Consider the following 26,265-nt stretch of genomic DNA (forward strand, 5'->3'; position numbering starts at 1 on the left):
ATTGTTATGTATATATATTAAAAAACCCCATTGTTCTTCATTTTGTTGATTCATACATTTTACAGTACATTACAAATATTTAGCTTTGCAAATGTTTTACTCACCAAATTTATCGAGGATACCAGAATATATTAGCTTTCCTCATTAGCGTTGTATCAATTCATAATAACGACACTAATGATAAAAGTCAACTTAAATTTACACAAAAGGTTTCATGACGTGTATCGTTTCATACATTTGGAGGGGCATTAGTAAAAATTTATTAGTAATAGAGCAGAAGAACAAGTAATGAAATATGAAGATCTAAAAATAACTTCAGAATTCTGAATTTATGAATTTTAATATTCATCATAATTAGTTAGAGTTGGAGGTTACATTTGTTAGAGGTGCTTTTGTTGAAACAAGTTTGTGTTCAAGAGGGGCCTAATCAAGTTCAGTTATAATGCAGACTACAGTATTATACAGGTATATTACAAGTTGAAATTTTACTTCAATATTCCACACTTCTACGAATTAAAGAAAATTACAATCGTATTACAGTAATAAAAAAATTAATGAAAAAATGGAATTCAATAATGTTTTTAAGACGACACTTTTCTCTATAATTCATTTCCCTCGTTTATAAGTATGGAGAAAAAGTAAGGAAAAAATAGCATTTTATATTCTCCCTCCATAAAGTAATGCCTACTCACTGTTTTTCATTTAATATACGGTCTTTACAAAATTGAAATTACCAATTAACATTTTCGAAAATGGTAAAACATAACCAAAATCGTTAAATCGCGACTGCAATCGTAATTTCGTAAAAAAATGTAATAAAAAATGCAATGCAATAATGTGTTTTGAACTGACACCTTTTTCTATGATTCATTTTCCACGATTAAGAGTATGTATTTTATTTACATACTCATACATATACCTCTCATACACACTAGCACATAATGATCAAGAGAGGGAAAAATAGCATTCTAGATCCTCCCCCCTTGAAGTAATGACTACTCACTATTTTTTATTTAATAAAACGGTCTTTAAAAAACTGAAATTACAAATTTCAATTACCAATTTCAAAAATGGTAAGAGATTACCAAAATTATTACATCATGACTGCAAGCTCATTAAAATAAAAGAAAAATTTAATAAAAAATGCAATGCAATAATGTTTCTTAACTTTAAGTGTGTTGACACTTTTTTCTATAATTTATTTTCCACGTTTAAAAGTATGTATTTTATTTACTTACTCGTACATATACCTACTCATACACACATACATATAACAATCAAGAAAGGGAAAAATTGCATTGTAGATCCTCCCCCCATGAAGTAATGGCTACTCTCTATTTCTCATTTAAACAGTAGTCTTTACAAAACTGAAATTACGAGTTTCAATTACCAATTTCAAAAAATGGTATAAAAATACCAAAATTATTAAATCATGACTGCAATCTCATTAAAATAAAAGAAAAAATTAATAAAAAATGCGATGCAATACAGTTTTTTAAACTGACACTTTTCCCTATGATTCATTTTCCACATTTAGAAGTATGTATTTTAATTACTTTCTCGTATACCTACTCAGCAATCAAGAGATGGAAAATAGCATTCTAGATCCTCCCCCCTTGAAGTAATGGCTATTCCCTATTTCTCATTTAAACAGCAGTCTTTACAAAACTGAAATTACAATTTACAATTACCAATTTCGAAAACGTTTTAAAAAAATTTTCAATTCATCGAATGATTTCTAGCCCTCGGCCTAACGGGTATCTCCATGTCAATTTCCACGTTGGCTCTTCGGCAGACCGCGCAAGCACGCTTACGTTATAAGTGACACGGTTATCGTGGATCCGATGCAATAATGTACTCGTGGGGTAGTTTTAGCCACCGCAAAAACGTTGACCAATAACTATCATTAGTCGGAAACTGATATTCGTGACATGAACACGGAAATGAAAATTATATCACCGACTTGGTTAAACGAAATAGGAGAAAATACTAGCTTTCATTTATGAAATTTTCACAGTGAAACAAAAAAATTACTTCTGATCTATCAATAAGTGACCGTGTAAATTTGACTGATTACGTAGCTCGTTAGTGAACATAATTAGTGCTGTATATTAAAGCAAATGTTAAATATATACACAACGAAGAAAGAATGTAATTAGAAATAAGAATCACATGAGAATTGAAATCCACTAACTTCAGTGCTAAAATTGTTAAATATTAAATTGTCTCCGAAGCACCTGTGTACGGTTTCGGAAAATCTCGTCTTATGATAATTAAATTAACTGGAAAAGTTTGTGTACAAAGAAATCGTTGACTTGTTTTATTGTGCATAATAAAAAAAACTCAAGGTAGTTTTCAAAGCTATATAAAAAAGAGCGCAGTGCAGCAGATAATATTTAACCTGTTTACATAATTTGTTTTAATAAGAACAATACTGATAACATTAAACTACTAAACATTTGATAATCACAAATTAAATTTGACACTGAATTTTAAATACTTAGTGCTAATATAAGAAATTTCGCATTTAAAAAAAAGTTATTGTAACAAGTATTGCCCATAAACTGTTATCTCTAAACGGATTTATGTTATTCAGATGAAAAGTTAAAATAAATATTTAATACAAAAGTGAAGTTTTTTAAATCTTTTGAATAATAAATAAAAAAATATTTAAGTATGCCATTTTATGAAAATATAAGTGACTTTATGATTGGTCAAGTAATAGTTGTTAAATTCTACGTCAAACTTTACACAACTAATTCTGTTTAGATATTCAATATAAACAAAAATATATAATTAAATATTTAAACATTACCAGAAAATGTTTAATACTTAACTCCAAATAAAATTGTGTTCACTATTTCAAATGCACGTTTATATCGAAATATACGTACCAAATTGCATTTAAAATGGAAAGCTAACGCTAAGTTGTGCAAAATTGAAAGTATCTCTAGAAACTGCCATTACAATTAACAAACAAATACTAATTGAGAGATAACGTCTTGAACTAATTTGTCGTAAATAATTATCAAAATAAATATTAACAACGTGGAACAATAGTATTAAAATAAAATTATTGGATGTATAAGCAAATATGTGTTTGTAGAGAACACTCAAATGAGTGGAAAAGAAATTATATATATGACCTTAAAACAAATATGATAAAATTTAATCAAAATATACGAACTTTATAAATTTCTTAAGCTGATACGTTATTTTATAGGTTGTTATTGAAAATTAGAAATTTCTATTCAATAGTTCAGTATTCAATAAAATTGAACTATTGATTAAAAAAATATTGTGATACACAACAAATATGTTCAGTAAAACTCTTTCAAATTTGCGAAAAAGGTCTCAACAGATTTTTTAATTATCAAACAAGTGCAATTAGTGATTAGTTTATTACAATGATGAATGAAAATAATCGACTGATTTTCGAAGACGAGACAGCCACATCGAGCGAGTCGCGATGGCACGCGGTTTTCCACCGTAAGACACGGGAACCTCCGAGCCCTTCGAGGTACCTTGGAGAATGCAACCCCGCCATGAGTTTTGATAGACTTTCACAATACCAGGGAGATAATCGCCAAAGAGATTTAGTCAAGACTCAAATTTGGTCGGACCAGTGAGGTAAGCTAATGATTTACAGATAATTGGCTCAAAGCAAAGTTTATAAGATTTTGTTATATTATTATGTGTAGATTATTATATGCGCAGTGTCCATACAGAATTGCACAAATGCATTTAAATATGAATATTGAAAAAGATTTCAATATTCTAAATGCTTCTATCTCTGCAAGTCGATTATATCTTATACAAATATTACAGAAAATATTACCCATTTGATTAATACTTATTAATACCAATTTCGTCGATATCGTCTTCATACTACAGGTCAAAAGTACGATCGTGGCAGACCTTTCTCAAAAAATAAACAAAATAAATTAAAATTGATACATATTTCATCTTTATATATAAGGAAAAGAGTTATGTTTAAAGCAAATTCACTTACGTTTGAAATTAAAAATACAATCAAAAATTCAAAAAAGCCATTTGATCTGTCCCGATATAAGACTTTATCGGGACGATTATTTAATCCGTAATTATTTTTATTCCGTAACTAAAATCTGCATTAAAATTATCCCTTGATTTGTTTATAAATTTGATTATTTTTAATAAAGTTTATGTGCGAAGGATAATAAACTGTCAGAAAATGTAATTTCATAAAACAAATAATGCTGATGAAAAATTTGAAGACTTGGCGATTCATAATTCAATGAATACTTTGATTATAACTTTACATAAAAAGCATAATTAATTAGAGTAAATATATTACACAAAAATAGTATAATTCTTAAAGAAATCTCTCATATTTATTTAGATACAGATTTTTTCAAAGCAAAGAGTGTGAACATAATAAAAATTTCTATAAATTTCGACAAACAATTTGCAATATTTATAAAATAAAATGTAATTATTATCTACTAGTCAATAAATGATCCATGAAGCTTAAACGAAAATGCCTATGGTAATTCCAAAGACATTTCAAGTTTATTCAATTCTCTCTTCCCGAGCAAAACAATATTTTGCAATAAGATTGATAGAATGATATCTATATAAAATAGTTTGCAAAATCAATAAAGAATAAAACACATGATTTTCTAGTAATTTTCGTGACTGAAAACCGTGATTACCCCCTACATTGACGTTTTTTTCGCAAAACATTAATATATGCGATAACATCACAAATATTATGTAAACGTATTTACAATGTTTCATAATATTTCTAATCGTACATCTTATTTTATAAAGATCACTGCACACGAATATGATATTTCATCATATATAATTGTTTATAATGTATTATATATCATGACTATAATACATATCGGTTTCCCACATCTTTAGTAAAAAGTTTTTAAAAACACATTTGAAATTTGAAATCAGTTAGTGAAAATTTAATATTTGGGGTACAATTTTACCGTGGTTGATCGAAAAAACATATAGTGGAGCACGTACAATCCAAAAATTTTGTAACTTTCATCAAATCATCGATTAAAAATATAAGATGATTTTAAAATTAACGATTTCATATCGTTTAGTTAATTTTGAAGCAACAAAATCTATTTATTTTCCATCATAATGAATAAAATATTCATTTTAAGAGCTTTTTTTTATTAATTGATTAGCGAGAAAGACAAATGAACAGATATTTATTAATTAAACTAATGATAATGGATACAAATGCCATATCTTAATGATAACGAAATAAGCCGTGGAAATAAAGCTGTTAAATCACTTTTTTGCCCATCTGCCGTTGACAAATTATTTGAACAGATATTTAGAATTATATCTTATACACGTGTAACGAATGTAACAATAAATTATTAATGGGGAGAGGTTTGTTAGGAGAAAATCGGCAATATGTTTGCCGAAAATTAATAACTTTAATAAATTTACAGCTTCATAAACATAGTTTGTCAATATTTAAATTTCTATTATCCCTGTTCATTTTTAATTCATCGTTTTTTAAGACAGTGCCATAAACACACCAGAAATTTAGCGATCTTTACGACGTTTAAAAAAATACAAAGATACACATATCTACTAATTCAATGATTTTCAAATATAAATCCTATTTATTACTTTGCCATTGCATTATCAAGTGCCAACGTTGACTTTACAAAACAATAATTTAAACATGATGTGATATCATGAAAATTACATTTTTAAAAAAAAAAATTTAAGCAAATCATTGTTATTTACGACATAGTTGCGGTCCAAACATTTGTGAAACAGCACGTAAACAAAAATAGTGAAACAAATTTGATCAAATGCAATTATTATATTACTATGAATCTATTTCTAGTTATAGTTGAATATAGATCTATTAATGTTAAAATTATATTTTTAGGAATTCATTGGATACGAACCTAACCACTGATATGAGGCACAGCAGTGATAATTTGCGTCAATCGGTGGCCGATGGTGCGATTAAAGCAGCACACAGTTCTGACACGAATTATGGGTTAGACGATATCATAGAAAGCCCTTTGAGAGTGGCTCAATTAAAGGTAATTATATATAATAAGTCATTAAATATAGCACTGTTTTATTTAAATGAATTATTTCTTCCCATTTGTGAAAGAAATATTTGCAAAAATAACAATGCCCGCACGATATCAGACATTTCCAAAAGTTGGACTATATTGGCAAAACATTCCCGCTTAGGCAAGGTGATGGTTTATTAAATAAATTGGTGGCTACGATTTTATTTTGCATTTTAGGTATGCGTTTAGTTTTTTATAAGATTTTCTATGTGAAGGCTTAATTTCTCAAACTTGAGCAGATATGCAACTTTTAATTTATATTTGTCAGGCTAGTTGGAATTTTTTTTTATATTTTCAATAATTATTACAACTGCTAAATTATTAACATCAAGTAATATTGATAAATAATAACATAAATTTAAATAAATAAAAGTGCAAATGATAAAATTTACATGAAAATAATATCCGTAATATGATTTGATATAAAATATAAGCAAATAATAATAAAAATAAAATTAATAAATAATATAAATAAAATTACTGAATGATAAAATAATACTAGAAAAATAATAAAATATAACAAAATAACAATAATAGAAATAGACTAGTTGGAATATCTAGATATCCTGATATATATATAGGGTAGGGAGAGGCACAAAAGTCGATTTTGACTATTAGTCAAAAAATATTGGGTCAAGTAATATTGGGAAAACCAAATCAACTACATCACAATAAATAACACATATCTAACAAACAAATATCAAATTTTTTTATTTTTCAATAAACAATATGTTATTTTTGCTATTTTTCTAAAATTTATCAACTAGCCCGTTTTACATACAACCTTCGTATGGAGTTGGAGTAATTATTAATTAAATTTAAAACATGCAAAATTGCTTTTTGTAACTTATTTTGCATTGTTATTTACTAATTTCTTATTGTTTACATCTTCCACCATTCAGGTGGCCCTTTCTACCCTAAACGTTATGTAAGAAGCTATTCTATAGGTTGTATAAAACAAAGTAGAATCTAACTCAAAAATAAAATAAACGTTTTAAACAAACTAAATAACGTTATATATAATAAATATTATATGCATGTATCATAAACTAAACAACATTGCTCAACAAAAAAAAAACTAAGAATGGACAAAATACTTTTCTTGAAGAATTGACAATGTGGCCTTTTATCTCCTAATAGGGATATTTTCTCCCCTCTACTTCGAAAAAGTATTATTAAAAAATCCCAATTTTTTCTTGATTTTGAGATGATATTGGACCTTTTTACCTGCAGACCTTTAAGCCCAGCTATATCCTAAATAATAGTTTTATTAATAAACTATCCTTAAATATACGTTTCGGCCGTTGGTTGAATTTTTTTTTAATATTTTCGAAAGGTTTTTCTTGTCCGTGGATAATGTACCCATACCGACATATGCTATTCCGACATATATTATTCTTTTGATTTTTCAAATTGTGTAATTTAATTAAAACAACAAACTCGTTACCTAACATATGTTGCCTATTGCAAGCCTATTGAAATCCCAATCAAAATAATTATCATGCAATCAAAAATGTACTGTTTTGTAGTTCAGCTATAATTTATTACGTCTATTGACCTACATTTCTCCATCTATTATAACTTTAATCATATGTGTAGCTTTTTCATCAACAGGGTGGAAAATTCCCATATTCAATTATCCATTTTTGAAATACAATACACATCACTCAAAATAATTATTGCTTTTAATGACAAATTTATACAATCAGAGTGACTGTTTGAATTATATTATATAGTTGTAAGACTCAATTTGAACAACCAACGAAAAGAAATATTTAAAAATCATTCTGGGTAATGAAGCAGCTACTCAATGTACATTCAAAGAAAAGTAAGTGAAAGTAAATCTAATTAATTAGGTCAGCTGTTTCTTTTTGTCTGTTTAATTACGTCATTTTTATACTTAGAATCTCTATTCCAAAGTTCAAACAATGCTATATAAATTTGGCTTCACTTTGTTTTTACGTTTATTACGTTATACAACAAACAAAAATTGGTATCTTTGTGCAAAGAAAATAAATTCACATTTGAGCTATGTTTTGTTAGGAAAAGTTTTTGAAAATGACCACAGAAGAATCAAAATGGCAAATTGTTAACTTCTTTGACTCCATACAATTTGAATTGTGGAATGTGGAGTATGTAGTCAAGAAGAAATCAACAGGGGTCGTTCTTATTGCCATTTTAAAAAACTTTGCCAAACCTTAGCTTAAATGTGAATGAATTTCTTCACTTTTTACAAGTGATATAATATTTTAAAGGGTTCGTTTTCACTATCAACTCTAAAATCATGTGAAGTTTTTTTAGAACCAGGTTCTTGTAAGTTGATATTTAAAAATAAGAAAAAAAAAATTATCCGAGATGCTCTTTTTGTCAAAGTATCTTCAAATGACATAAATATATCATTGAATTATTCGCAGAAATTTAAAATAATTATTTTTCCTTATCTTCAAAACCGACCAACTATTTTTTATTACTTTTGAATTATTTATCATTTCCGCAATGATACCTTTCCACCTTTAGCCTATAATTAATGCATACTTATGCCATATATTATTATATGCATAGATGAGTGATGTTTGATGCCAATATCGACATTGGAAATTAATTACAGGTTAAATTGTAAATAAATTATCACCCACATGTTAGTTTCCACGCCGACGTAACCTGACTATTAAAATATTGAACCATCACCATTAAAAATAATTGATAAATATGCGGAAGATCTAATTACGGGTATAAAATTCAAAAGTAGATTATTGTAATATAGCAAAAAAATTGGATTCATATTACCAAAATGTGCCTAGTTTACGATGTCATATGTATATAGAATAAATACTTCCTCAGTGGTTAAAACTTCGCAAAATAATATAATATTAAATTTTTTTTTTATAAAATAATCAACAAAAATATTATCAAGATTTATGATTTTGTTGTTGATTATTTCATAAATAAGTAAATTAAAGCAGTGGAAGGTTGATAATGCTATCGATAAATATTTCATAATATAATGATTTAATGTATTAATGCCAATTATGCATACTATATTATATATTACCAATATAGTTTTGATGTCCAACAAAATTATAGTGTTACACAACAACATGAAACAATTATATTAAATTAGGTTGCCAAGAAATTTAGTTACAGGAACTGCATTTTGAAACGTTTAAATATTACATAAACATAATCCAAATACATCTTTAATTCAAAAACAGACTTATAGTTTATTCATTCGTGACAATCATAACCAGGTCAGAATGGCTTCATCAAGTTAGTTTTCGGACAGATAGACAATTTCCTTTTGACCTTTCCACCATAAGGCAATATGTGCTAGAAAGAACTACTCGAAATTATGTTTTGACAGGGGATAGAAATCATTTCATAAATGAATAATAGTTGTGTATAAAGACAACGGTTTCTAATCAAATAATCGAATCATATTTCGATTTAATAAGATTTAAATCGAAAATTAGATAAATTAGATGGGAGCTAGGAAAACATTAGGAGTTTGCTTTTTTTTTAAAAAAAAAATCATCTTACGTGACCTTCGACTATTTTGATATATATTCTTCTAACCTGGAGTAGAGGGTTTTAATTCCAACAGGGATCAGAAATGCACGTTCTTTGCTAACTTATATTCCTAATCTTTTGTTGCGTTTTTTACTTGAGATCTATAACCATAAGTATAAATTTCATATACTGCTTGATATCGAGCTTGGCCGAGGTTGGGATCCAATCCTGGACTAGTTTATCCTAGTCCACGTCCTTACTGGACAGTGACTTCCAAATGCAAATGAATTTTCATGCAACAAAAACAATAAGGAAATTATACTTGATCGGACGCTTATTAAACAATAACTAATATAAAATACAACGTTAAACATATGCTTTTAAAAAACATAGATTGATATTTAACTGATCCAAACATTTCATAAAGAACAACCCTATCTATTATCAATTTCAAAATTTATTTTCGATTGTAATAGAAAACCCCATGTGATATTTAAAATATAACCTTAGAAATGTTTACTTTCAAGTTTATTAAATATTCGAAATAAATTCAATTATATTATTCATGGCAAAAGCTTTAAATATAGTCAAACTCAAACGAAGAAACTATTTCCATCCCCTGATATAATCAACAGTATGTCGAAGTATTTTTATTACATACATTAAATCTGACATTGGACATCAGTGTCCAATATAGGGCAAGTAAAAATAATACGAAAATGAATTTAAAACAATATTAATACGGTATATTTATCTATTGGATATATGACGTTTTAAAATATAATTTTTCTAAGCATTGCATGCATTTAATCTGATAATATAGAATTCATGATCTGTGAATGGTAATGCATTATTAATTATAAAATGTGTCACATAACGTAAATATCATTAAAGGTCAATATATAGTATGAAATCATGTAACATTTGAGAGAATAGACTATAGAGTATCGATTTATACGTGACATATTTGCCTGAGTCAATAATGATGAATTAAATATAAACGTGAAACTCAAATTGTTTTTTTAAATATATGAAAAATTATATTATTCAGAAATTTTGTTTTATTTGAATATAATTTATCATATTGATATTTATTGCAGTATATGCACTAAATGAGAGATAAAGTAACTCGAATGCAAAATATCAAACAAGCTCACATCTTAAATTTTGGCCAATTCTTTATAGATTCTCTAGCCAGAACAGATTATAAAAATAAATAATGTAGAATTATTAGTGATCGAAGAGAAGTATTTAATTTAGCTTTAGATTGATTTTTCCAAAAGTTAATTTTATTATTCCGTTAAATTTTTCTTATAATATTTGGATGGTGAGAATAATAATCAGAAAACCCTTGATCATTTGCAAATAATGAATGGTCAGTAATCAGTATTCTCATCAAATAATATAATTTTTTTAAATAAACCATATTTTATAAATATCTTCCTGTCCAATTTGAATCTGGGGCGTTGTATTAATATAATGCCAACTTCGTTCAAATCAGAGTTTTCCATAAATATTTGAAAGATACTATGTATGTTTATTTATCTGATAAAAATATCAACCACAACGCGATTTTTTTATTTCTCACAAACATTTACTTACAACCACCCACACATAATATTCAGTAAATCTAGAAAAAACTTAGAAATTTAATGTGATTTGTAACAATTATATACGATTATTTTAGAACTTATAACAGAGCATATAATTACATCTTTCCCTGGGTTAGATACCCAACTATAATTTTACATGATTACATATTTCTTTTTATAATTACCAGGCACAAAGCAATGTACCGAAGTGGAAAGAAACATATCGAAAAGTACTGAATACTGTCTCATCCAGAGGGGCATCAGCAGTTGGGGTCAATTTAAAAGACGCTTTTGGGCCTAGATTGAGCAATGATACTGTATCGACGACGGCGGAATTGACAAGTTTAGATGGGAAAGAAGATTTTTATTCACCAAAATATCCACCGCCCTGTACCACAAGAGAGGTAAGAAAACTTTGTAAATGTAAAAATCATTATATATCAATATTTAAACCACGCCCTGGACAACCGACCAATATCATGCAGCAGTTATATCAATTTTCACTTGGAAATATTGATCAAAAATATGTATATATTCGGAAATAGCCCATATTGGGCACTGCAATGTGAAATCTTTCATATTATTCTTCCCTGATTAACTCAGCTCACGAACCTGCCCTAGGGCAAAGCAATTATCTCAATAATATAACAATAAAGTATGTATTCATTAATATTAGGCAAAACTTTATTCTCTGAAGTGAATCCACCAGCCCTGAAATTACAAAACAAATCTGCTTTACTTTACTTAATATCACTACAAAAGCAATACGGTCATTAATACAAAAAGCATCACAATGAAATGAAGAAACGTGGAAAATGTAATATATCGACATTATTCTTATTGGGTTTGTCAATAATAATACCAATAAGACACGGTTACTAGGTCAGTATTTCAAGGAGCGTTCACTTCTTCATACATTATAATATTTTATTATGCAAATTTATAAAAATAATGGAATAAAAAACAAGGTTAGTAACAATTTGTAGAACATTATTATAATGTTAATCTATTTTTTCCAAATATTTAAAAAAGCTTCAAACAATTTTACTAGACTCGTATAGTAAATCTGTCCACATTGATTTAAATTAAAACTTTATTTTATTCTTATTTAAGTTGTTAAATGATTCATAAAGTAAAGTAGGTTAAAGCATACTTCCAAAACTTTTCAAACAGTTATTAATAGATTATTCTGGCAAAATTATCCTCAGTCCATTTTCGATCCTTTATATTGCTCGACTCTGTTCATCCAATCTATTATTCAAGTTCACCAAAATAATATTTGATTTTATTCCAGGGTTTAGATCCAGAAAGTCTAATGTTTAGAGATGGAAGACGACAAATTGACATGGTTTTGGCTTATGAAGAAGAGGACCATGGCGTCATGACAGAACATGAAGCAAAACGACGAGATCAAAGGAAATGTTTTCAGGTAATTTTGAATGAAGTGTAATCAAAGTTACACCAACATGCTCTTCTAAATATGAAATAACATATTTTCTAAATTTTATAGGAAAATTTGATGAAGGAAGGACTCGAACTAGAATTAGAAGATAAATCGCTCGCTTTTGATGAGAAAACATGGTTTTTGAAAATCCATATTCCCTGGAAAACTGAGACCAGGTACGCGGAAGTCATGGGATTAAAGTTACCAACAAAGAGGTTCATCACAATATCTGTTAAGGCATGGGTGAGATGGGTTACTTCTGCATACATTTTCAAAGTGATTATCTAATTTAATAACACAATTTAGGATAAAGAAAAAGCTGCAGAAAAGAGTAAAAGCTTATACCATCGTTTAAAAAAATACTGCCAAAGCATATTCGAATATGATCAAGATTTAATTGAGGAAGAACCGAGGTTTTATGGATCAACATCATCAGGAGAAAGAGGAGAACAGTAGGTTATAGGGTTTAAATTAACATTATTATTAAATGATAATAATATTTAGCACCTTTGCAGATTTTTAGTGAAAGATAGAGCAACAAATTATACAAATGCTCAAAGAAGCTTAATTGTTATGCAGATATTATTACGAGTTAAATTCGACGAAACAGAAAAGGTAAATCACTTACTAGTCTGTTTCCTTTTTCCAATTTTAAATATATTCTGATCTTGGAAAGAGTTTATTTTTAATACTTAAATACTCTGCATTATAAAAATTCTTGACTCAATATCATGATCTGACTTCAAATTTATAAAATTCGGCTATCGTTTTCTATTACAGGCTGGTATCCGAAGACTATTGAATGATGGCACTTATTTAGGATGTTTTCCATTGCATGAAGGGCCATATGACAAAACAATGAGAAGCGGAAAACTGACTGATAGAAGGGTATATACAATAATTATTTTCTCAAAAAAGCATACAACAAATTATTTATCGATCATTACAATTATAGCTGCTGTATCTGGAATGGGCACGACCATCAAAATGGTACAAAAGACAGCCTTTACACCTAGTACGAAAATATTTCGGAGATAAAATAGGATTATATTTTTGCTGGTTAGGATTTTATACGAATATGTTATATGCTCCAGCTATCGTAGGCACTTTATGTTTTTTATACGGCTTAGCATCAATGAATTCTGCTGATAATATTCCTAGGTAAGTTATTATTGAATACTAATTTGTTTTTAAGAATAATGATATGATTATTTACAAACTTCTAGTCGAGAAATTTGTGACCAAAATGGAGTTGGAAACATAACTCTTTGTCCGTTATGTGATAAAGCTTGCCAATATCAAAAGTTGTATGATTCTTGCCTTTTTGCACAACTGACATATCTCTTCGACAATCCAGCAACAGTTTTCTTTGCCATATTTATGTCGTTTTGGGGTAAGTCTAAAATATTAGCCACAGAATAAATTAATATCAAATTTTACAAAAATTACTATAAATACTATAGCAACTACGTTTTTGGAGTTGTGGAAAAGAAAACAAAGTGTTCTCGTATGGGAATGGGATTTGCAGAATGTTGAACAAGATGAAGAACCTAGACCAGAATTTGAAACTTCTGCTAAAACCTTTCGAACCAATCCAGTAACGAGAGAAAAAGAAGCTTATTTACCAACTTGGGTAAAGTTTGGACGCTTTATGATCACTGGAAGCGCAGTATTATTCATGGTAAATTTGATGATTGGCTGAACTAAAACAAATATATAGAAGAATTAAGCTGTTGTATTCAATTCTATTTACATCCTATTTATTTTAGATTTGCGTCGTCCTAGGAGCAGTTCTGGGAACCATAATTTACAGGATATCTCTAGTGTCAGTAATCTATGGAGGTGGAGGATTTGTTAAAAAGCATGCCAAAATTTTCACATCAATGACTGCTGCCCTTCTTAACTTGACGATGATTATGATTTTAACGAAAGTAAGTAATAAATACTTACTTTATATAGTGAAGCAATTAATATTGTTTTACTTTCTTCAGATATATCACAAATTAGCTATATGGTTGACAAACATGGAAAATCCAAGGACACAAACTGAATACGAAGATTCTTACACGTTCAAAATTTATTTATTTGAATTTATGAACTTCTATTCATCGTTGATATACATAGCTTTTTTCAAGGTAAGTATAATAAAAAGAAAAGTGAAAAAAAGGCTAATAATAATGATAATATAACTATTTTAGGGCAGATTTTTCGATTATCCAGGTGATGATCAAGCAAGAAAATCGGAATTTTTCCGGTTAAAAGGTATTTAAACTTGAAATCTTTTTTAAAGATCTATTTAATACTTTTATTACCACATCCAGGTGATGTCTGTGATCCAGCGGGATGCCTAAGTGAACTTTGTATTCAATTAGCAATTATTATGATTGGCAAACAGTGTTTCAACAATTTCTTAGAAATTCTTTATCCGTAAGTTATAAATAAAGAAATGAGTAAATTATAAATAAAATTTTAATAAAAACACATTTTTGCAGTAAATTCTGGAATTGGTGGCGGCAACGAAAACATAGAGCAAATACAAAAGATTTAAGTAGAGAACATATGTCTTGGGAACAGGATTATCATATGCAGGACCCTGGTCGTCTTGCATTATTTGATGAATACCTTGAAATGAGTATGATTTTGAACATTGGAGAGAATGTTTTATGCTGTTCGCAGATTAAACAATTGAAACCTTCGTTTTTTTTAGTTTTGCAGTATGGCTTTGTGACATTATTTGTGGCTGCGTTTCCTCTGGCACCACTTTTTGCATTACTCAATAATATAGCTGAAATTCGTTTGGATGCATATAAAATGGTGACTCAAGCAAGAAGACCTTTAGCTGAACGCGTGGAAGATATTGGGGCTTGGTAAGAAAATGTTTACCGGAAAAATATACGGTTAAAATAAAACCTAGAAATAATGTATACCTACATATGTAGTCAGGATGTTCTATACAGATTTATAACATTTTAGGTTTGGAATCCTCAAAGGAATTACGATGGCTTCAGTGGTGACAAATGTAAGAACAACCATTCTAATACAAACAATTATACATTTTATTTAAAAAATGAATTAAAAATATTGTTTCATTACAGGCATTTGTAATAGCATATACAAGTGACTGGATCCCAAGAATGGTTTATAAATTTGTGTACTCAAAAAACCATGATCTGGTTGGATATATAGACCATTCACTTTCAGGTAGATATAATAAAAAAACGAATTTCTAAACGGAGTTAATAAAGATAGTGAAGATAAAACGACATTTGAAATCTATATTCCTTAATTTATGATGATGCGATTTATTGTTTTCAGTATTTAATACTTCGGATTACCGAGATGATTGGGGCAGTGATGCCGAAGACCCCGATCCTCCGACTTGCCAATATCGGGGCTACAGAAACGGCCCGGAAGACCCCTACGACGCCTACGGATTGAGCCCTCATTACTGGCACGTTTTTGCGGCTCGATTAGCATTTGTTGTTGTTTTTGAAGTAAGTTTAATAAGTGAACAAAAGTTTAATGCTCTTGTAATAAGCACAATATGGAACAACTAAAAATAAATAAATAAGTTGCCCAAAAATAATATTTAAATTTTCTTTTCCAGCATGTTGTCTTCATTTTAACAAACATGATGTCTTTCCTGATACCGGATATTCCTGGTGAAGTGAAAACCCAAATTCAGCGTGAAAAGCTTTTGGCGAAAGAAGCCAAATTCGAACATGGATTAACTCGAGCAGCAGCACGTGATGGTGAATACGAAGATTTGATTGCTGCTATTCGAGACAACAATAATGCTTCACGAATGGGTACATTATAAAACTTTTGATATTAATAAACATGCAACAAATGTTTAAGAATATTTGACGAAAAAATGCTAATAATTATTAAAACATAAACTTGGTTTTGTAACACAATAGTTTTAAGTTTTATACACAAACAGGATTAGGTTTGGTATTCCGGCATGTACATATATAAAAAAATACTATTCTTGTTTGAATTACCGCACAATAAATTTGATTTCAATTTTTTTATGAAAATGTTATTTGATACTAAAATTGTTCCATGCCCAAGAAAACTTTTATTCTTTTATTCCTCAAATTAAATACTTTTCAAAACAGAAAGAAATTATGAAATCTCGCGTTCTTAGTATGTAATAATGGTATAAACAGTTATCTTATAATTATTATTCTGTTATTTATTTATTTCTTTTACATAAACATCTGCTTTTTTATACAGGCCTAAGACAAACCCTTTCTCTACTCAGACAACGAAGAAAAACATGTTTAGCTTAAACACACCAAATTCATGGACATTTCTTTCACTGCATGTAACTATTATTTGCTGTCTAAATGTTATGTATAATAAATGTTTTATACTATTTTATATTTTGTTTAATTTCCTTATATACGCTTATGTAGTTAGAATTAAAATATGAGTTATAATGAGTATGAAAGCGCATGAGTACTATAAAACGCAATGTAGATCTACAGCATGTTTTAATATTGTTTTTAGATGCAATTAATTAATTATTTATCTAGTAAAATGTTAATTGTAAGATGAAAAATACAAAGATGATTTAAATTTATGATTGGTTATGCTGAAAAATAATATATTTGAAATTTAGGAGGATTGCGAAGAGGTTCATGGGCAAGGCGCTTGAGTCGGGCATCTGATGGATTGGACGCACATGTTGAAGTTTCAACGCGGGCACGAAGAACACAAGGTTAGGTTATGATACATTACACCATAGATAAGGAAACATTAAGCCACATTTATCTAAACGTTGGGACAATGGAGAGTCCCTCACAAATAAGTGCAAGAGCTTTAATTTTGCAAACTAATTCAATATTCGCTTAACATTGCCCAAAATATATACTGTAACTCAAAAAACATATCTCATTTAACATGTGTGTATATATGAGATACAATAGTGGCCCTAAAACACTCCCTTGCGGAACCCCCGACTTGATGTTACATATTTCTGATGTTTCTGATCTAACTCTAGTTCTGAATAATCTGTTTGTTAAGTAAATTTTCAATAGTAAAAATATCTTGCGCGGCAAAGAATTTTTTATTTTGAAAAATTCTATCTTATGACGACTGTCCCTACCGTATCCTGGCATAACCGTACCAGGTATTTAAGTATTACTCATCTTCGTCCAATGAACAAAGTCCAATTTTCATTATTTTTAGTTTTATATAAACGACATAACAATTCATCTATTAAAATATTTTTTCTCTCCCAGGGCCTGCGGTGAGAGAGGCGTCATAGCATGAGGCTTTGGCCGCCAATTCCGAATGCCAATGTAACGGTGGCGGCCAAGATCAGCGTTTCGGTTGCAGCAACCAAGTGCACCCTGATCCTATGCCGGAATCAAAATATTCTAAAATGGAGTGATTTTCAAAGAAACATTTGGAAAGAATTTGGGAAAGTGATACCGATTCTGGTATAGGCGTAAACAGTGGTGATTCAAAACATGTTTCTAAATTGTTTGTGACAAAAGCGATCATAGAAGCGTCCAAATCATGTACTAATTTGCGAAAATATGACTCGTAACTGATTACCTTGAGACATATTAAGCAATACTATAAACTAAAGAAGTAGGAAAAACAATCAATTTCTTATGGTGACGAATACGCCCACAAAATTTATAATTTTAATCGAATGTTGCATAAGCTTATTATATATGATCTAATATGGAAATATCATGTGGATTTGGCATACAATTTATTTGATATCGCAACCAAAAGAAAAATATATATTTCATATATGTAAGGAAAAATTATTCTCAAATTTTTAAATATGCATTTCTATATGTGTATCATATTCTTAGCTGATCTCACATTTTGTAATAAATATTTTTAACTTCAACATTTATTAATTATAATTACACAACATGAAATTTTAAAAATCATTTTATAATGCATTTATGCAAGTTAAATTTACTAGAATTGTAGTATGTAGGAGTAAATCTTGTTAAAATGTTTATATACAATTTATAATAAAACAAATTAGACTGAATTCATGTCAAATATTTATATAATATTTATAGTATCCGACAAAACTTGAATGTTAAAGAAATATGTCGTATGTATTTCATATAAAAATATGAATGTAAGAGAATATGTGTATGAATTTATGTAGCTTAATTTATGCATTACATTAGGGTTAATATAATCACTATAGAAAAAATATTAAATGATAATTTACATACATCTTTTTTAATAAATTCTCAGCATATTACGACTTTTAATTAACATGTTTTTTATATACTTATATTGGGCACGATAACTAGAAGTTTGATGCTAAACTATTTAGAGGTGTCCAATTTTCTTGTATTATTTTATGAAATATTTTGACAGCAGAAATAACCATATATTTTATATAATTTATATATATATATATATATATATATAATATAACAAAAACCATCTGAATCTAAGCATACATAAACCACTTACCTTAAATATCACTCCTTAAACTCCATCTAATCTCAACACGAATTTGTCGCACTTTTAATGCAGGGTATGATTTATCACGGTTTATTATTTATTAAAAATCAATCATTTTGTTAATTTAATTATTAAACAGACGTTTAACATGTTTAATAAAGTCTGTACTAGGTTATACAAAGAAGTAGAACTTTGTTGACAGCGTTGTAATTTTTCTAATGTTGACAACATGAAATTGTACAAATGTCAAACAATCAGTTGCGCCAACTGTATTCTTGATTTTTAAATAGCAGCGGGTAATATTAATAAAATATATTAGTTGTTAATACATTTTTTTACTCGATATGTTTATTATTTCTGTTGTATAAGCTAGTGAATATTAAATTTGAAAAGAATATAATAAATTTTTAAATATTGAAACCAAATATAATGCCACCAAACTAATACATAAGAATATAAAACACAGGTGTTATTTTTGAAAAAATTCTAGTGTTTTACACATAAATATATAATATTCTAGTATTGTCTGGAGCTTATATATTATATAATGAATGAAAAATCGCACATATAGGTCCCTTAATATTTGTTGTTTATTTACATAACAAGAACAAAATGCAATATCATTTAAAACCCATTTTTATAACAATTTACATAATTTCTTCACTAATATTTTCTACTTCTGATGAGTTTGTTTTTTCTACTTTTTGTCTATCTTCAATATCATATTCTTCAACGACTTTGAAGCCAGAAAATCTAATATATTTAGCTTTGTCCAATCCAAGTGTCTGCGACCACTGTACACCAGCAGGTATATATTTATCTTCTGGACTTTTAAATCCGTAATAATCAGCCCAATCTGCACGGCCACTATAGCACATATATCCCACACCTATAAAAACATTAGAAGCTAGAATAAAATAAGCAAAACTGAGTCGTTTTTGCCATTTTTCAGCTGTGTTTTCTTCAATAGGATTTGTATGACGGCGCACCAAACGACGAAGCCATCGAAATCTGAACATATTGATTGTTAAAATACTTATTAAAGCATCACAAAGAATATAAGTCTCATTAGTGATATTGAAATAACACAATACCTAATGTTTTTATATGATTATTGTGATTAATTATGTCACATAACCTTATTCCTACGTTCTAGTAAATGAACTGTCAGAATTGTACAAGTCTGAAGTTTGACAACTACAATTTGACAGGTGAGGTACACCTTTTCCTTAACAAATTATAATAATTTCTTTGAGTAGTTTATAAGAAAGTAAATAATTTAAAATCAATTGGAACAGTACCTACATTCAATAACGTTTCATATTAGTTTAAGATAAATAGTTTGAATTCAAATACATTTAACTCAAATTCAATATTAGAATCAAAATGTAAAAAAGTACAATAGAAAATAGAACATCCCTGATTCAATTCACTGTATCACAAAAGCATGACAATGATTTAATATGGATTTAATCATAGAAATAAATAAGTACTAATGTATAAAATCACAAAAACAATGAATAAAATTTGAAACAACATATATCTTAAGAATATAAACGATAATGATTAAACTTTAATATTCAACAAACGAAATAAAGTTTTACACATAACATAACCTTTATCTGAATTAATATTTGTGATAATTATGAGCAGACTAGAATTACAGCAAACTTTAAAAGGACACACTGGCAGAGTCTGGTGTGTCTCATGGCACCCCTTGGGTACAGCCTTAGCCACTTGTGGAGAAGACAAAACAATTAGAATTTGGGGTATTGATGGTGACAAATGGGTTATCAAAACAATTCTCACCGATAGTCACACGAGGACTATAAGAGAAGTTGCCTGGTCACCTTGTGGAAATTATATTGCATCAGCCAGTTTTGATGCAACCACTTCTATATGGGACAAGAAGAGTGGTGAGCTATGAAATAATAATTTGATATATAAAGAGAGATCGTTAGGTTATATATTAATCGAGAGACAATTTACCTATCATTTTCTTCTTCAGGGGAATTTGAATGCTCAGCTACTCTAGAAGGCCACGAAAATGAAGTCAAAAGTGTTGCATGGTCACCCGATGGGCACCTATTAGCAACTTGTAGTAGAGATAAATCTGTTTGGGTTTGGGAAATTGCAAGTTCCATTGAAGATGAGTTCGAATGTGCTGCAGTTTTAAATGCTCATTCACAGGATGTTAAAAAGGTTTGAATCATCTATGAAAATATTATTTTTTAGTGCTTTTTTAAGAGTTTGCTATATTTTTCTATAATAAATATAATGCAGGTTATTTGGCATCCTACATCTGAAATATTAGCATCTTGCAGTTATGATAATACAGTAAAAGTTTTCAGAGAAGATCAATCAGATAATGATTGGATTTGTACTGCCACGTTGGAGTCGCATACTTCTACAGTTTGGAGTTTAGCATTTAATAAAACAGGTATAATTTGAATCAATTCAAAACAAGTAGACACATTGCTATGTTTCACAAAGAACTATTTAGATTCAAGTTATCGATGTAAACAATAATTAACTGGACTAAAATTCCTTTATTTTACCAAATTAGATAAGAGTTGTATTGTATAGAGCATATTACGCTTTTTTACAGGTGATCGTTTAGTGACATGTAGTGCAGATGAAACTATTAAATTTTGGCAAGTTTATAAACCTGGAAATAATCAAGGCGTTGCTACTCCTGATAATGAAAATGTTTGGAAATGTGTCTGCACTCTTGGTGGTTACCATACCAGAGCAATATATGATGTGGATTGGTGTAAAACATCCGATTTCATTGTCACTGCTTGTGGAGATGATATGATTAGAATTTTTAAAGAAGATGATATTAGTGATATCCATGCACCAACATTTAATTTAGTTTTATCTGAAAATAGAGCACATGATGAAGATGTCAATTCGGTTAAATGGAATCCTAAAAATGTAGGCATGCTAGCGTCTTGTAGTGATGATGGAACTATTAAAATTTGGAAGTTTTCACATTCTGATATATTAGGCGATAATAAATAGAATTTGTTTTTAATAATGAGTTATTCTAATGTTTATAATTGTAGTATTTGTTGGTAAATGAATAAAGTGTACAAGAAAGTGCACTTTAAATACAAATATTTTTTATATAATGAATAATAAAAATAAATTTATTATTGTTTCTAAATAATTTTTATTTATTGATTTATTAATCATCTATTTATCTTAATGATTATTTCAGATTATATTTTAGTTTTTGTAATAATTACTATGAATAGTAACTGTGGTTACTATATAGAAAATAAGTCATGAACCTTATATTATTACTACATACTGAATTACAACTGTGTTTTAGACTGCACAGGTACATATGTACAGTAAAAAAAAGCCTTTTATATTTATTTGCTACTTTCAATGTAACAGTCTAGTCTCTGTGTACTCCTCAAGTGATTCCTCTTCTGAAATATAAATTGGTTTAAGAGATAACAAATAACCACCGAAATTTATTTAATAATTAGTGTCTATCTAAGAATTGCTATTACTTACAGTTCTCTTCCAATACCAGATTGCTTGAATCCTCCAAATGGTGCTTGTGGCACTACAGCATTATAGCAATTTATCCTTAATATATAAAAATTATAATGCTAGACTACATAAATGCATATAATACTTTAATTGAGATGCGATGAAAATATGTTTGTAAATGTTTGTATAATACTTTTATAATCTGCGAGGCATTTTTTCTTAATCTCAATAAGTAATAAGAAATGCATGGTGACGGAAATATTTAATCGCATCCCTTTCATTATAGTTAAAAAATATAAAACAAACTATTGCAATATCCTTTAGTAGTTCAAACACTATCCTAATACGTAGGTACATCTTGCAGAATAATGATATGTAACAATTGCATTTAATTTTTACAATTTTAAAATCCTCATTATTTCTTCTGCGGCATTACTTCCGCGCCTAACGGATGTCCAATGGATTATAACTCTGACTGATTATTTTTATAAAAAAAATCTTACCATACGGAACCTGCTTCCACAGATTTAGCAAATAACATTGCAGTATTGATATCTTTTGTAATAATACCAGCGGCAAGCCCATAACTTGTAGCGTTAGCTCTTTCAATTGCGTCACTTAGAGAATTGAAACGGAATATGGATTGAACAGGACCAAAAATCTATATAGAAGTACTATATGTTAGTAAAACACCAGCAGGGTAGATATACCGTTTCCGCTACATTTTCAAACTTACCTCTTCTTTAGCAATACGCATATCATCCATGACATCAGAGAAAACAGTTGGTTTTATGAAATATCCAATAGAACCATATCTTTCGCCACCTGTTTGTAATTTGGCTCCTTCTTTCTTACCAGCATTAATCAAATCCATAACTTTGTTGAACATTTCTTCATCCACCTAGATATATTATTCATTGATTTATTGTTCGAAAAAAATTGCATTATTAAATTTTTAATTATAACTAAAATTAAATTTATTGATAAAATATAATTTTAAAGAGGCTATATCTTTACCTGTGGGCCCTGTGCGGTGTTTTTGTCATAAGGATCACCTACGACTCGTGCTTCTGCAATTTCTTTAGCTTTTGCTACAAATTTGTCGTAGATTGCTTCTTGTACAAAAGTGCGTGTTCCTGCACAGCAGGTTTGGCCCTGGTTAGTGAAACAAGCGTCATGGGCGACTAGTGCAGCTTCATCAACTGATAGAAAATTAGTGAAATATTTTTTCATTAAAAATTAATTAAATACATTTAATTTATCTATAAAGGTATTTACCATCAGCATCTCCCATAATAATAAGAGGACTTTTCACCCAATTCCAATGAAACCCTCTTCAAATTACTGCGAGCAGCAGCTGCCATGATCAAATGGCCGACCTAAATTTATAAACATTTATAATATCAATCATTATTTCACATAATTACAACAAAAAATGTAAGTAATATCAACCTCTGTTGAACCAGTGAATGCAACTTTATTAATATCTGGATGCTCGGCAATCGCAGCTCCAGCGGTAGGTCCGTAACCTGTGATAACGTTGACCACGCCTGCAGGAAAACCGCTTCCTTCACCAGAGATGCAAGATATAGGGCTGTCAATGGAGTTTGCTCTGCTGGTTTCAAGACAACTGTGCATCCTGAAATGATATGAGAGATTGAGAAGTGATTCTATTGGAAGAAAAAGCCATAGATTTTGATAAGTGTTTGACCACCATTTATATTTGATGGTAATGCATAGCGATTGTATGATTGTTGTAAAAAATATGGTGTTTTAAAAAAAAAAAGAATTGATTTCTCAATATACCTGCCGCCAAAGCAGGGCCCCATTTCCAGGACACCATAGCAATTGGGAAGTTCCAAGGTAAAATTTGACCCACTACACCAACTGGTTGTCGGAATGTGAAGCTGGTCAATCCATAATCTACAAAAGTATTAAATATATGATTACATCATTTGGTAAAACCAAATACAATAGCAGTTATTAGTTTATAAACGTAAAAAAGTTTTTTACCTGCTGGAATTGTATGTCCATGAATTTTGTCGCACCAGCCCGCATAATATCTGATGGTATGATAGCGCATTGTATATCTATAATACTATTAGAAAATGGTTTTCCATTGTCTAAGGTTTCTAAATTTGCTAAATATTGAAGATCTCTTTCAATCAAATCAGCAAACTTGTTAAGTAGCTTTCCGCGTGCAGATGCGTCCATCTGGCGCCATGCTGAGTTTAGCGCAAACGCTTTTTTGGCAGCAGCGACTGCCAGATCTACATCGGCCTAAGATCGGAAGAATCATATGATTTTAATAAAATAATTATATGAAAATACGTTTAAAAAAAATTTTGTTATGCTGTGCAATAAAAACATCAAAAAACTAATCGGCACGCTTACAATTGATATCTCTGAAATAGATTTTGATTTTTAAAATCGGTTCATCGGTTCATTGGTTTGTGAAAACGTGGACAAAAATATTTGAAAGTAATCTGCTCATTATAAAAAAGGCTTTGCCTTTGTTTCATGATTTTCGCAAAATACTAATCCAAACCTTTTCAAGTTCATCTTATTCATCCTTTTTCACAGTCACACGAAACGAAAAATATGTTCTAATATATATCAAATGATTGGATCGACTTGAATTATAATCAGTAAGTCAAGTTTCGCTTTCGGAAAGTAAATAATTAAATTGTTAATAAATTGTGATTAAAATACAGTCTTGAATGTAATTTGTAGCATATACAATTTGAATGTAGTGCACTACATATCCCGCAAAAAATTTTGTTTTAAATTTATATAAAAAATTATTGTGTATTGCTATATCAATGTTTATATACATGAAGAATTTGTATACCCGGATAGCTTTGGAATATTTCTGTGAAAACCATATCAATGATTTTAAAGTCTGATCCAAATGATGGTAAGGAACCAGTTCCATTTCGACGAGAAAATGAAGGACACACTTCCCCTCTTATATCAATTTATTTGTAAGACAGTCGCCTAATAGTATTAATGACACATACATAAAAATTGACTTTTGTATACAAATAATTTATTGCCTTGAACGTTTTATAAAAAAAACCTATGATAAAACGAAAAAAAAAAAAAAAAATTACCTAAACCCACGATAAACAAGTATAATACCTAAACCGATGCACATTTATATTTGCAGCGCAATTAATATATACGAATAAAATTAGCATAAGCTAACCTTGCATAATATATAAATATTAGAAAATGTAATGTAATTGTTTACCATAAAATTCTCTTGAAATAAACGATATTGTATAATTTACAGATCGTATTAGTAATAGTGTTGCCTCGAATTATTCATTGTTCAAAATATTGCAACAAACAATTTTGTTTATACTTAATCGGCGATCGAATTGATATTGATAAAACTGAGAAATTCCAAACCATTCGTAATGGTCGGTTTTCGAATACAAATTATATGAAACAATATTGATGTTTCAAAAACAATTAGCTACTAATCGTTAAATTAAACATCAGCCAAAAATCAAGATTTTATTGTATCTTGATTGCAACTTTAAGAAAATAAAAAAAACTAATATTAAGTTATGACATGATTAGAACTTACCTTATCACCTTCCGATACATCTATAATTTTCTTTTCATTGGTTGGATTAATAGT

The 26,265-nt window shown here is 29.0% G+C and overlaps 4 protein-coding genes and 1 pseudogene across 4 annotated transcripts in view; 2 read left to right on the forward strand and 3 right to left on the reverse strand.

The window, feature by feature from the left end:
* LOC113373513 (BLOC-1-related complex subunit 5-like) overlaps nt 1-19,275 on the reverse strand; it is a 44,384-nt gene extending 25,109 nt beyond the window's left edge. The window contains exon 1 of the mRNA XM_026613806.1: nt 19,119-19,275. The gene's annotated coding sequence lies outside the window, so the exon portion shown is untranslated. The remainder of the gene's footprint in view (nt 1-19,118) is intronic.
* On the forward strand, nt 3,408-17,384 carry LOC113373515 (anoctamin-5). Its single transcript, XM_026613809.1, has 22 exons — nt 3,408-3,625; nt 5,915-6,074; nt 11,398-11,613; nt 12,504-12,638; nt 12,720-12,896; nt 12,960-13,105; nt 13,169-13,268; nt 13,434-13,541; nt 13,609-13,814; nt 13,880-14,046; nt 14,117-14,334; nt 14,423-14,584; nt 14,645-14,788; nt 14,852-14,915; nt 14,975-15,080; nt 15,146-15,285; nt 15,361-15,520; nt 15,627-15,672; nt 15,749-15,854; nt 15,969-16,147; nt 16,261-16,462; nt 17,281-17,384. The coding sequence occupies exons 1-22, from the start codon at nt 3,408-3,410 to the stop codon at nt 17,382-17,384; spliced, it is 3,264 nt and encodes a 1,087-aa protein (XP_026469594.1).
* Nucleotides 19,276-19,685: 410 nt separating the features above from the next.
* LOC113373112 lies at nt 19,686-20,238 on the reverse strand. The gene has a single exon (XM_026613433.1). The coding sequence runs from the start codon at nt 20,126-20,128 to the stop codon at nt 19,757-19,759; it is 372 nt and encodes a 123-aa protein (XP_026469218.1). The 5' UTR covers nt 20,129-20,238; the 3' UTR covers nt 19,686-19,756.
* A 341-nt stretch (nt 20,239-20,579) lies between these two features.
* Nucleotides 20,580-22,274, forward strand: LOC113372623 (probable cytosolic iron-sulfur protein assembly protein Ciao1). Its single transcript, XM_026612981.1, has 4 exons — nt 20,580-21,025; nt 21,118-21,311; nt 21,393-21,549; nt 21,718-22,274. Exons 1-4 carry the CDS (start codon nt 20,755-20,757, stop codon nt 22,131-22,133), a joined length of 1,038 nt encoding a protein of 345 aa, XP_026468766.1. The 5' UTR covers nt 20,580-20,754; the 3' UTR covers nt 22,134-22,274.
* Nucleotides 22,275-22,624: 350 nt separating this feature from the next.
* On the reverse strand, nt 22,625-24,767 carry LOC113372249 (annotated as a pseudogene).
* Nucleotides 24,768-26,265: the final 1,498 nt, after the last annotated feature.

This window comes from Ctenocephalides felis, unplaced genomic scaffold, assembly GCF_003426905.1.
Source record: "Ctenocephalides felis isolate EL2017-DRISC unplaced genomic scaffold, ASM342690v1 CF-g0.4_SCAFFOLD_01604, whole genome shotgun sequence".
Taxonomy (NCBI): Eukaryota; Metazoa; Arthropoda; class Insecta; order Siphonaptera; family Pulicidae; genus Ctenocephalides; species Ctenocephalides felis.

Coding starts and splice junctions, on each gene's coding strand:
- LOC113373515 (XM_026613809.1), top strand. CDS start 3,408: ATGATGAATGAAAATAATCGACTGATTTTCGAAGACGAGACAGCCACA. Junction 12,639..12,719: donor ATCAAAGGAAATGTTTTCAG/GTAATTTTGAAT, acceptor TAAATTTTATAG/GAAAATTTGATGAAGGAAGG. Junction 14,789..14,851: donor TATACATAGCTTTTTTCAAG/GTAAGTATAATA, acceptor TAACTATTTTAG/GGCAGATTTTTCGATTATCC.
- LOC113373112 (XM_026613433.1), bottom strand. CDS start 20,128: ATGTTCAGATTTCGATGGCTTCGTCGTTTGGTGCGCCGTCATACAAAT.
- LOC113372623 (XM_026612981.1), top strand. CDS start 20,755: ATGAGCAGACTAGAATTACAGCAAACTTTAAAAGGACACACTGGCAGA. Junction 21,026..21,117: donor TATATGGGACAAGAAGAGTG/GTGAGCTATGAA, acceptor TTTCTTCTTCAG/GGGAATTTGAATGCTCAGCT. Junction 21,312..21,392: donor ATTCACAGGATGTTAAAAAG/GTTTGAATCATC, acceptor AATATAATGCAG/GTTATTTGGCATCCTACATC.